Source organism: Hippopotamus amphibius, chromosome 16 (genome assembly GCF_030028045.1).
Source record: "Hippopotamus amphibius kiboko isolate mHipAmp2 chromosome 16, mHipAmp2.hap2, whole genome shotgun sequence".
NCBI classification, from domain to species: Eukaryota; Metazoa; Chordata; class Mammalia; order Artiodactyla; family Hippopotamidae; genus Hippopotamus; species Hippopotamus amphibius.
Window position 1 is genome coordinate 35,259,607 of NC_080201.1, and position 13,251 is coordinate 35,272,857.

The following is a 13,251-nucleotide window of genomic DNA, read 5'->3' on the forward strand; positions in this document are numbered from 1 at the left end:
CGATTGTGTTTCCTGTCCTGTGCTCATGGCCCTGGGGGAGAGGGCCCTGTTCGAAATTGTTTAGCTTGGGCCTTCCCTGGGTGTGCCCTGGGAGAACTTGGGTGGGGCCAGAGGGAAAGGCACCAGTGACCCATTTTCTGGAAGTCCTTCCCAGCCCCTGCAGAAGAGAAATGAACTCTGTTGACTTTGCTTTGTGGGGCCGGGTGGTTGGAGGGACCTGGGGGTCAACTGTAGTTGAGGCCCAGCAGATCACCACGTTGGAAACGTGGAGCAGCACTTGGGATGGGGGCTCAGGCGGGGCTGGTGGCTGCCGCTGGGCTCTGTGTCCTCTGCTCGCTCAGCGCGGACCCTCCGGGGACCCGGGGGCTGGATGAGGGCGGGACGTGGGCCAGCAGAGCCACCCCCGGTTGAGCCAGAGCTGGATCAAGGGCCGCAGGGGCTCACTGAGCTGCTGTTCAGGGTGGACCTGGGAAAGAGGAGACCCAGAGGGTGCTCCAGGGGGACTGTGCCCTTGGCTTTGTCCTCAGGGCTCTGGCCTCCCCGCCTTGGGAATCTGGAGCTCTGGCAGGCCCGGCCTGGCCAAGAACAAGCGGCTGCACATCAGAGCTTGTAGGTTCTGTCCCTTGCGTGGCTTTGGGTGGCCTCTGAGAGCCTCAGCTTTCTCATCTGTAAATGGGAAAATGGCACCATTTATTCTTTTTTTTCCCGATTGTGAGGGTCAGAGGCTGAGGGGCATGAGCGCGCCTGACAGAGTACAGCCTTGAGCAGGGTGGAGCCCTCCTGCTCTTGGGGTCCTGATTCCACTGACACAGCAGAGGGGCCCCCAGGGACTGGGTCCTCAGGGAAGTCCTGCTCCCTAAAACTGCTTCAGGCTGTGTGACCCCTGGGACCTCTGGTGATGAGGTCCCCATGTCTCCCGCCTCTCCCCTCTCCAACACCCAGCCCTTTTCTGCATAGCTGCCTTGCCTTCCCATTAGGAGACAGCGGCAGGGGAGGTGACAGTTCCTTAAAACAGATTTATACTCTTGGGTGACTTTATGGGTTTTTGCCTTATAAAAACCCAAGAGTTGACATTCTGATTTATCTACTCTGAGTCAACAGGATGTCTCAGATTTAAAGAGATCAAATGCATTGTAGTGTTTGTGGTTCCAGTTGTGGATTAGATGAGCTATTATGGAAAGTGCTGCCAAGTAAATATGGCAAAAACACCCCCTAAAACAAACCAACAACAACAACAAGGGGATAACTTAAATATGTCTGTTAAACCATGTGTTAAGTAAAGTAGCACAGGCGTGGTGCTGAATGTAACTTATTATCTGGAGAGTTGGTGTAGTAGATAAAGTGGGAATTATGGTTCTTTTTTCCCCCTTCAGAACATTTTTTTTTTATTAAGGGAAGTGACTATAAACTAGGAATATCGGAGACGGCGCTTGACTGTGTAACCATGGTTGTGTGATGACTTATAATATTGAAGACTCCGAATGATATTTCTCATTTCTTTGCTTTCTATTTCTTGCCGTCGCCGCAGCAGCAGATCAGATTTCCTGAGATAAATATGCTGCCTGGCTTTTAATGGGATTTCTGTATTGCCGGGAGTTGGCCTGTTCTGATAATAAAAGAACCTAAAAATTGTACATCCCTTAATTGGTAAGAAGAGAGATGTTTTGATGGGCCACAAATGGAAACATTGATTTTTACTGCCTCTGTGCAGTTCCAAGCAGCGTATCATGCCATGTTCCCCGCCACGGAAGGCGGCAGCTGGCTCTCCAATGAGCTGATTTGTGTTTGTAGGTTCTTGATGTCGGGTGCTTGGAAGTGCGTGTTCTGTGCAGGTGGGAGAAACAGAGCCCTTATAACATTATCTATTTCTAAATTGAAATATTTATAGGACTGTGGCTTTCACCTCGAATCGAATGCATTCTTTGCTTTGTTTCTTTTTCTTGCTTTGGCGACCAGTCCTTGGGGGTTTAAAGGTTGTGTGCTGAAGCCTTTTTCTGTAACTGCAATGTTATCGGCGACACACACACACACACACACACACACGTGTATACACACCCCTTTGGATTTGTGTATATGTTTGCATCAGTATCTTTACACATAGTAGAGATTTCTCTCTTTAGTTTAAATAAGTGCTAGTTTCTGCACAGGTAGATCTGTTTTCCAGGACAGACTGTGGAAAGAGACAACAGGCACTTTGATTTTCCAGTCCGAGTCTCTGTGTTTTAATGGGCAAATTTAATCTGCTGACATTTATTGGGATTACTGATATATTTTGTATGTAATATTTACCATGCTTTTTTTTGCACTTTGGTTTACAAGTTCTTGTTGGATCCTGTTAATCACTCTGATTGAGGAAGTGCACTAGGCAGGAGTCAGGATTTTGAGGTGAACATCTGTATGGTGTTGGGGATGTTGCATCCCCCTGGCTGGAGGCCAGGTGCCTTACCTGTGGAAGAGGAATAATAAAGCTGGCCCCCTCTGCGGGAGGGGTTGGAACCATAAGAACGCTTGAGCCCCCATTTAGCTCTAGGATGTGTAAGACTGTGAAATGGGGCTACATGTGTGTATTTGCGGCTTTGAAAATGCACAGAACAAGATGCAGATGCAAAGCATGGTTATCGTGATCATTAATTCACTTTTCTGTACAGTTCAGCCATTGGTCTGCACAGTGCTAAGCATAGAGTTGGTATTTTTATTGTAAAGAAATTAGTTAAGTGATTCCAAGGCTGGTTCTCACTGTCTAGGCTGATACTGGGCCACAAGTGAGGGCTCAGTTGCCTTTTAAGCAGCGATTTGACTGTCCGTGGCCCTGCAAACACGTGTGCTTCCTTGATTCCAGAATCAGGACATCTTTGCAAAGAACTGAGCCAACATCGCCACACTGGGAGGCATGTTGTGTGGAAGGTGAGCCTGGCTAAGAGATCTCCCAGCTCCGAATGGCAAGGCTTTGGGGGAAACTAAAAGTTTACGTGCATTAGGAACAGCTGATGGAAACTCGAGAGAAATGTGTGAGAGAATTGGGTTTTTAGGAGACAAAATGCTAAGGCATTTTCACCTCCCTAACGGGTCATGACCCCCAGCATCCATGCACAGAGGGAAGATGACAGGAAATCCCTCTAGAAGATTTGCACCAAGAATTAAATAATCTAGCTGAGAATTACGGCACCACATGCTACAAAAAACCCCCATATTTTAATATACTGAGAGGTGTCAAGAATAATGGACCCTGGGAGGTAGAGTAATTAAATGTATCTTCATAAATGCGGGGCGATTCTTTTAAAATCCTTTCCCAAGACCCCGTCAGCTGACACGGACTGTATTCTTCCTGTTGGCAGGAGGCCTAGAAGGAGAGCCAGAGTGTGATCGAAAAACCAGCCGTGTGCTGGAAGACAGGAACAGCGTGACCAGTCAAGAGGAGAGAAATGAGGACGATGAAGACATGGAGGATGAGTCAATTTACACCTGCGATCACTGTCAGCAGGACTTCGAGTCTCTGGCAGACCTGACGGACCACCGGGCCCACCGCTGTCCTGGAGGTAATGCTACATAGCCCCGGGATTCTGACAGGTGGTTATACGGATAATTGGACATAGCAACAGCTTGAAGCCTCAAGTGAGATTAAAGAATTAATAATGTAATTTTACAGTTAATGTCATTTTATTGTGGTGTCTCGGGTACCCTTTTAAATAAAATTAAAAATAAAAGCAACAGCTTTCCGGCAGGCAGGAGCTAGGTGGAGGTGCCCTGTCCTCGCTCCCCTAAACTGCAGTCCGTAGTATGTGGGCCATACGTGGGCGGGTCTGCACCCCAGATTTCTGGAAGGCCTTTTAGAAACCCAACAATTAAGAGGTTATTAGTGCAAAGTTAAGCAGCTTAAGTGTGGAAAGCTGCCTGAAGGAGTGAGCTCCAAGGCAGGGCTTGTGATGGGATGGGGAGAATTTCAAAGGCCGAGAAGTACCCCTGCAGAAAGGGACGCGGTTCCAACTCTGCACTTGGCCCTCTGCTTCTCTGGGTAGGAGAAGGATGGCTGGGAGCAGTTTCTGACTATAGCCCTGTGTTCTATTTACCAGCTGCCTCAGAGAAGGTGGGCAAGTCCACAATATATAGGAGTGATTTAAGACTTCATGAGTAGAGTGTGTCTGTGTGTCTGAGATATGTAGGGTGGGGAAAGAGGGGCATGTGTATTCCTGGGGGTATGGCAGCCATATGATAGGGATAAGGGTTGCCATGTTTCCAGGCACTGAGCAGGGAGTCCAGAGCATCTGTGTTCCTTACGCAGTTATCCTGAGACATCTTCTTTTATTGTGATTGTTGATGAAACCCTTTGAATGCTGGTTTGTGGGGAGAAGACCTAAAATCTCAGACCAGTATTCCAAGGAGGACCTGCCACCTGTTTTGGGGAGAGAATTTGCTGGTAGGAAATAGGTTGGAGCTCAAAGTCTTGCTTCACCTACCTTTCATGCCATCTTGCAAGATTGGAAGCCAAGTGTTTAGGGAACTTTACTATGACTTTTCCTCTAGTGACATCTGTACCCACACTGTCCTGGGTAAACCAATTCCTCATTCTCAACCTCTAGAGGGAATCAATATCAAAAACAGTAGACCCAGGAGGACTCTTAAAGTTTTGGACTTTTGGGGGCTCAGCAAACCAAACTGGTGTCATTTGGAATTTGTGATATTTCAATCATTGGCAGAGGTGATGGCCAACTTATGAGCTTAGAATCAGAATTAGAAGGGACTTATGAGGTTGGCTTTTCCAGTCCTCTTATTTCCTGGGGGGAAATACTGAGGCATTGAGAGAGAAAGGTGACTGCTTAACCAAGGTCACATAGCAATTTGGCGACAGGGCCAGGACCTTGTCAGGACCCTGGGCTATGGACTCTCATTCTACTTGAGAAAACAGTAGATGCTGGTGTAGTTCTTGATTTAGCCAAGAACTGAGGTGAAATCTTAACTATAGGAGAGTGAAATATTGTCACTTACTTTAAAAACAATCAGTTAATTGGTTTTCTAATTAAAAGCTATTCTCTTTATTTTCTATATAAAAGAACACACTGTTCTCGTCTAGTTGTTAGAGCACGGCCCCTCAGGACCACTGCTAAGTGATGCTTTGTTTGAGTCTCTGCAGCTCTTGGAGTGAGGTCTCGCCTCTGGCCCTACTCAGGCTGTTTCTTCCTCCAGTTCTTCAGAATTAAGGAGATTCTCATATCTCATACCACATTTTTGAGAATGGTGGTGTTTTTAGGTGGAGAAGGGAAAATGTGAGACTTTGGGGCTATATGTGGGAGTCTGTATTAGAAATTATAAACGGTAGCTAGTTGTCCTTCGGTCCTGGGCAGGACTCTTTTCCCAGTGGCGGTCTCTTCTCTCCACAGCCTCAGACTTTGGCGGAAATCATGGCAGCCCTGTTTGCAGGGTTTCCATCTTTATCGATGCTGGTGGTATCCACCGATTCCCCTGCTTGTTTCCTGACAGGACCCTGCTAACGACCTCCACTGGGACGTGGGAACCAGGAATACCCCCCAACCCTGGAGCGTTGGATGGGAGTCAGAGATTCCTTGAAAGAGTACAGGAAACGACCTTGCCTAATAGCATCTCCGAGAAATTCATTACCAGCCAGTAAAGGTGTGACCCAGCCTGGGCAAGTCCCCCTAACATGGAAAAGATATGTGAGGAGTTATTTTCCCCCAGTTCTTAGGATTATCCAGGGACAGGATACACCATTGGGGATTGTGTGGATATTTTCAAAACTGGTCCCTATCTAGGACGCTTCCACACCCTTGGATTGTGCAGTCGTTTTCAGACTGTGTTTCCAGAGGTGTCTCTGGGGCTCTTGGTATGGGTATTGGGGCCTGTCTGACTGAGGAGGCTCTGACACCCACTCCAGTCAGAGCTATCACCTTAAAAAGTCTGTTTTATACATTGGGCTATAGTGTAAGATCTTTATTTTTTTATTATTTTTTAAAATATATATTTATTTACTTATTGGCTACGTTGGGTCTTCCTTGCTGCATGTGGGCTTTCTCTAGTTGCGGTGAATTGGGGCTACTCTTCCTTGTAGTGCGTGGGCTTCTCATCGCAGTGGCTTCTCTTGTTGTGGAGCATGGGCTCTAGGTGTGTGGGCTTCAGGAGTTGTGGCATGTGGGCTCAGTAGTTGTGGCTTGTGGGCTCTAGAGCACAGGCTCAGTAGTTGTGGCGCACGGGCTTAGTTGCTCTGTGGCATGTGGGATCTTCCTGGAGCAGGGATCGAACCCGTGTCCCCTGCATTGGCAGGCGGATTCTTAACCACGGCGCCACCAGGGAAGTCCCATAAGATACTTAAACGTTGGCTTCTGCTTTAAAAGTTTGGAACTGGCACAGAGACGCAACAGCAGGCCCTCCCAGGCCAGCCTCATGGGTCTGCTGGGCGCTCATCATTGGTCACCCGGTCACAGTACTAGGGATGATGCCCCATGGAGCGTCACTCTGGAGGGAAAGGTGGACACTTGGCAGCCCAGCAAAGACCATTTCAGACAAGGATTTCAGAGAGGGCCCTGCTCTGCTGAGGCTAGCGGGGGCCCTGGGTGCTCAGCAGATGTTTCTGAGGGAACAGGTGAGTCTTGTTTCGAGGGAAGGTGCGGCGTGCCCGCTGTTGAGGATTCGGGGCCTGAGGGCAGTGCCACCTGTCCGTCGGAATCCGGCTTTGGGTGTAAACCACACGTGTCTCCTGCAGAGGGCTGCCCCCCTGGAATGTGGAGGCGGCACACTCCTCCCCAAGCAGGGTGCCTGGGAAGCCAAGCCCTTGCAGGCAGTCAGCATGTTTGGAAGAGGCTGTGTGGGAGGGCCGGGCGTGTGTGTGGGGGCCATCTCAAATGTGGTCCTTTTATTATTATTATTTTTTTAATGGAAGTGTAGTTGATTTACAGTGTTGTGTTAAATACTGCTGCAAAGTGACTCAGTCATACGAGGGTGAGTCAAAAATTATCCGTACTCTGATTATGTTAAAACTAAGTTCTACAGCCAGAGCGAGGGTAAGTTTTGACTCACCCTCGTACATATACATACATTCTTTTTCATATTCTTTTCCATTATGGTTTATCACAGGATATTGAATATAGTCCCCTGTGCTGTACAGTAGGACCTTGTTGTTTGTCCATTCTATATACACCAGTTTGCATCTGCGAACCCCAAACTCCCACTCCATCCCCTTCCCATCCCTCCTCCCCCTTGGTAACCACTAGTCTGTTCTCTATGTCTGTGATTCTGTTTCTGCTTTATAGATAGGTTCATTTGTATCATATTTTCGATTCCTTGAATGTGGTCCTTCTTTGAACTGCTCTAGCACAGTGGGCTCTGGGCTCATGCGGTGGCAGCTGGGGTGGGGGTGGGGGCACTGCCTTGTTCCATCAGGAAGTGGGAGAGTGGTGGGAGGTCTGGAGAGTTTCTGGGGTGGGGCTGGAAGGGGAGCCTCCTGCTGGGATGACAGGGATGGCATTCGTCAGGAAGCCCCTGAGAGCCCCCCAGCCTGGAGCCGGGACTGTCTGCACTGAAGAACCCTCATTTCCAGAGGTTTCCTTGTCCCTCAGCAGGAGTGGCAGTGCTGGGTCCAGAAGAAGTTGTTGAAGTGTAGACTTTAAGAATTCAAGACAACTCCATCGAGACCTGTTAGTATTTCTCTCTCTCCCTCTCTCTCTCTCTCTGTCTTTCATTGTCTCTCCTTTGTGTCTGTGGAGAATCTGATCTTAAACCCACAAGGCGTCACACATTGCATCTTTTTTTAAAAAATTTATTTTATTTTTGGCTGCACTGGGTCTTCGTTGCTGCACGTGGGCTTTCTCTAGTTGCAGTGAGCGGGGGCTGCTCTGTCGCAGGGCTTCTCATTGTGGTGGCTTCTTTTCTAGAATGGGCTGTAGGCGCACGGGCTTTGGTAGTTGTGGCACGTGGGCTCAGTAGTTGTGGCACATGGGCTTAGTTGCCCTGCGGCATGTGGGATCTTCCCAGACCAGGGTTCGAACCCGTGTCCCCTGCATTGGCAGGTGGATTCTTTTTTTAAAAATTAATTTATTTATTATTTTATTTTTGGCTGCATTGGGTCTTCGTTGCTGTGCACGGGCTTTCTCTAGTTGTGGCGAGCAGAGGCTACTCTTCATTGTGGTGCACAGGCTCTAGGAGTGCGGGCTTCAGTAGCTGCAGCGAGTGGGCTCAGTAGCTGTGGCTCGCAGGCTCTAGAGCACAGGCTTAGTAGCTGTGGCTCACAGGCTCAGTTGCTCCGTGGCATGTGGGATCTTCCCTGCTCAGGGATTGAACCCACGTCCCCTGCATTAACAGGCGGACTCCCAACCACTGCGTCACCAGGGAAGCCCTGGCAGGCGGATTCTTAACCACTGTGCTCCCAGGGAAGCCCGACACTGCATCTTTATGACATAATGTGAAACGAGGGAAGATTCAGTCCTCTCTGCTGGTGCTCCCACCCCCAGCAGCTGTGTGATTTCCCTTTGTTCCCCTCCAGCCCCTGCCCACAGGATAACAGACGTTTCTATGCTTCGAGTTGTGGGCGCTTACCATCTTATATTTGGGATTTGTTACTGAACCTTTTCTGAGGGGATTGCCACGTTGCCACATGGTCTTCTCCATTATCCTTTTTTTGGGGAGCCCTCCTTGTGAAGCCTGGGTTGCTGGTACTTGGTCCACATACTATAAAAAGGTTAAATGTAGACCAATATGCCAGTGGGTTAAGACTTCTGCCTCAGAGTAGCTAAAGGCTGACTCGATGTGTGATGGGCTTGTCTGTTCCTGATGGAGAATCATTTGTGGGCACCAAGTGAGGAAATGTTTGGTGGCTGTCTGAACTGATGATAGAAAGGCCCATTAATTTCAGTCCCACCAACTCGAATAACATCTGGAACAGGGAGTGAGCTGAAATTTACCTTGACGCGATTTGTCCAGTGTTGGCCGAGCACGTTTGGGCCCTAAAACGGTTGCAGGGGATGATTTCCATCATTTTCTAGGAGCCAGGAGGATGTCAAGTGCCTTAGAAAGTATCTCTGGGAACTTCTGGGGCACCGTGGAAGCAGGCATGAGAGGTTTGATTTACCCAGGGGCTGGTCCCAGTTTTTTATGTGCTCATTGAAGCAGGTCACCTGTGGACCTTAGTCTGGATTCAGGTGGAATGTTTTACCACGTCCTGATATAAAAACTACCTTTTAAGGATACTCTGTGATTCAGACTGATTGCGCATCGGTTCAAATTAATGAGGCCGACGGCCTGAGGACATTCGGGTGCGGCATCTATGCCACTGTAGTGCTTTAGAGCTGCCTTTCCTAACTGTGTCAGGGGTGGTCGTCAGCAGGGCTGTGCCCTGCGTCGATCTCGGAACAGAGAGGGCTGGAGCCCGCGGTGGCTTTTGCACACCCCTGGCCTCTTCGCCAAAGGCACCGCTGGCACGATTTGGGGTTTTGCTATAGGTGGGGAGAGGCAGATGGAGTCTCTTTAGAAATTGAGGCTTCTCACTCTGGGCTCCAGGCACGTGCTCCACAGAATAGAAATTGCCTACAGGACCAGGTGGGAGCCTTGACGTCCGAGGGGTTCCTGCCGCCCTTGGGGACTTGCAGGGGGCTGAAGTCCTGACACTCTTCATACGTTGAGCACCTGTCTTGTGTCAGGCCCTGTGGGCCTCACCCTGGAATGTGCCCCTTGCAGACCGCCAGTGCTCTCTCTGCAGCCCCTGGCCCACTCAGTCCCCAGCGCTCACCGGATTCTCGAATGATTCTGTGATTGTTTATCGCCCATCTCCCCTGCTACTATTAGGCTTCATGTAGACAAGAATCACGTCTGTTTTGCTCCCTGTTATGTTCTAGCCCAGTGCCTGGCACATAGTGGTGCTCAGTAGATGCTTGCTGAATGAAGGAATGGTCTCACCTTGTCTTCACAACATCCCAGGTGGGAGGTCCTATTTTTCTTTTTTCTTCTTTTAGAATTATGGGACTTCTCTAGAAAGAGGTGACAAACTGTTTATTATTTTTATTTTTGGGCTGCGTCTCGCCATGTAGGATCATAGTTCGCCAACTAGGGCTCGAACCCATGCCCCCTGCAGTGGAAACGCAGAGTCCTCACCACTTGACCGCCAGGGAAGTCCTGAGGTCCTATTTTTTATCATTTCTCCCCATTTTACACATTGGACAACTGAGGCTTGGAGTTAGGAGCTCTTGCTCAAGGTTACAGAGCTGAGCTGAGATTCGAGGTCTGAACAGCTGGTGCTGAGAACACAGACTGGGGACAGTGAACAGTTACTAACTAACCTCCAGACGACACAGCTTTTTTGAATGCTCAACCTTAGAAAAAGTAAGAAAGGGGAATTTGTTCAAATAGCAACAGCAAAATATGTGCTCCCTGTGGGTTAATTTCACAGCTCCCCGGCACCCTCCCCCAGCTGCCCCCCCTTTCCTGAGGATTGGGACCAAGGAGTATTTCCCCAGCCCTTTCGGAAAGGCAAACCCTCCTTTTCTGGCAAAGGTGAAAAGCTGCTGTGTAAAAAGCCGGGTGGAAAGTTAATTACACCCTGGTTTGTTCAGCTGTGGCCGGAGTGACCTGTGGGCCCTAATTACAGGGCTGGGGCTGCGTGGAGGCTGGCACCTTTGCCAGCTTCGTTCCTGTCCGCCGGCTGGCCAGAGCTTGCCTTTGTGTGCCGGCTCCGGCCCTTTCTTGCTCCAACAGCGTGGGTGGGTCCCCTCCCTGCCTCATTGCTTGGGGCGCCCCTGGTACTGGTTCCATTTGGGCAAAACAGAGTGGGCGCGGGCCAGCCGCTGGGCAGTGCGCTGCCAAGTGCACAGGTGCAGGGCGCGAGTTCCTCTTGCCCGTGGGGAGCGTGCACAGCGCCTCGGTGTCAGCCGGTGTCTCGCAGTGCAAAAGGCCCGGGGGCTCGAACACAACTAATACCCCCCAAAAAAGAGCTTTCCTGCGTGCAAACAGCATCCGGTTGGAAAACATGGAGCAGGAAAGAGTCCTGCTTACATTAGCCACAGAGTGGAGAGGACCAGGAGCAAACCCACACAGCATCGTTAACATGTTTGGAGCGGACAAGCACACGGAATCAAGTACTGGGGGACCCAAAAGGGGCTCAAATAAATGAAAAGGCAGGCCTTGTTCTTGAATGGAAAGATTCAACGTCAAAAATACATCCATTTCCGCTAAATTAACCTGTAACTTAATGTTATCCAACGAAAGTAACAATAAGAGTTACTTAGAAACGGACAAGCTGATTCTAAAGTTTATGAGGAAAAATAGGCATGCAAGGATAGGAAGGGAAATTCCAACAAAGAGGAATGACGGGAAGGGCTGGCAACTAGATCAGACTGTTTTTTTTTTTTAAATTAGTGATCTTTTATTTTTACAATTTTATTTATTTGGTTGCTCTGGGTCTTAGTTGCGGCAGACATGCTCATTAGTTGTGGCACGTGTGCTCCTTAGTTGAAGCTTGCGTGCTCCTTAGTTGTGGCATGTGAACTCCTAATTGCGGCGCGCATGTGGAATCTAGTTCCCTGACCAGGTATCGAACCCGGGCCCCCTGCATTGGGAGTCTTAACCGCTGCACCACCAACGAAGTCCCATTAGATCAGATTTTAAAACACGTTCTGAAGCTGTAGGATGCTAAGTGGTGTGGGACAGATCAGGGGAATGGAAAAGAGACCAGGAATGGACCTGAAAGGAAATTAGGTGTGTGAGAAAGGTGTGATTGCAGATCAGTGGAGGACGGATGGCTCAACCAGTCACTGGGATTGGGAGGGCATGGTGGCCATCCTGAAAAAAGGAAATTGGATCCCTCCTGCATCCTAATGCCAAAGCAAATCCCAAATGGATCAGAAATCTAAACATAAAAAGAAAGATTAAAAATACTGAAAGAAAACATGAGTTTTTTTTAAAAAATAATATTATCAGAGTGGGGAAGCCTTTTCTAAATATAACCCTAAGCCCAAAAGCCGTAAAACAAAAGACAGACATATTCAACTACATAAAAATAAAACACTTCTGCATTGCCAAAACCGCAGTAAATCAAACCAAAGACACGTATCACAGGCAAAAGATATTTCCCTTAACATGCGAGGAACTGCTACCATCACTAAGAAAATACCTAATAAATCAGCAGAAAAGTGGGACAAGAGCCAGCCTGCCCAAGGCCAGCACCCACTCAGATTGGTTGGTGCCACACTGGTCTTTAGGTACGTTGAATATCTCCCATGTGCACAGTACAGAAATGGAATCAGAGAGGGAAATTCGAGTGGGATTGTAAACAGGAAGATTCAGCACCTCCTTTATAGTAAGAAAGTTGCGAATTTAAACCACAGGAAAACACTGCTCTTAACCCACCGGATTGGCAGAGACCAAAATGTTTGCCAGCCCGTCGCTCTGGTGTATCCTTGATGTCAAGGCTTGGGTCCTGTTCTCTCTGTTTGCAGGGTCGCCTTGGCCTGTGGCTAGAACACACAGTAGGTGCTCAATAAATGTTTGTTGAGTTTGTCCCCAAGGAGGCTATAGATCCCTTGAGGGAAGAGGTGACCGCAGTACGGTAGACGGTGCAAATGTCATGGATGAGGGACTCTGAAGCATGAGATAGCAAAAAGAAAGGTTCCAGGAAGCGTTCTGGGATGCAGTAGGTCTTCGATCAATGTGGACTCAGAAGGGGGAGTTAGGGAAAGAAGAGATGGTTTATTCATTCAACAAATATTTATTGAACATATACTATATGTAGGGACCCTTCTGGGTGCTGGGGATGTGGAAGCTACTTTGTTGTTGTTATTGTTTTTTAAATTTTATTTATTTATTTATTTTTATTATTTTTATTGGCTGTGTTGGGTCTTCGTTGCTGCACACAGGCTTTCTCTAGTTGTGGCGAGCAGGGGGCTACTCTTTATTGTGGTGCACAGGCTCCTCATTGTGGTGGCTTCTCTTGTTGTGGAGCACAGGCTCTAGGTGCATGGGCTTCAGGAGTTGTGGCACATGGGCTCAATAGTTGTGGCTCACGGGCTTAATTGCTCCGGGGCATGTGGGGTCTTCCTGGGGCAGGGATGGAACCCATGTCCCCTGCATTGGCAGGCGGATTCCTAACCACTGCGCCACCTAGGAAGTCCCTGGAAACTACTTATTTGAATAAAAGTTAACTCATTGGAGAAGACACTCACTTCACAAAAGCATTCTTTGACTTGTAAGATGAAGCACCACAGGGGCCCTTGAAATAGCTGCCTTCCCCAGTGCCTTCAGAAGATGCCATGTACAGAG

General features: G+C 48.7%; 1 protein-coding gene across 1 annotated transcript in view; it reads left to right on the plus strand.

The window, feature by feature from the left end:
* The window catches only part of ZNF423 (zinc finger protein 423), a 333,017-nt gene that overhangs the window by 104,481 nt on the left and 215,285 nt on the right, over positions 1-13,251 (plus strand). The window contains exon 3 of the mRNA XM_057713582.1: positions 3,336-3,536. Within this exon, the coding sequence (XP_057569565.1) occupies positions 3,336-3,536 (201 nt within the window). The remainder of the gene's footprint in view (positions 1-3,335; positions 3,537-13,251) is intronic.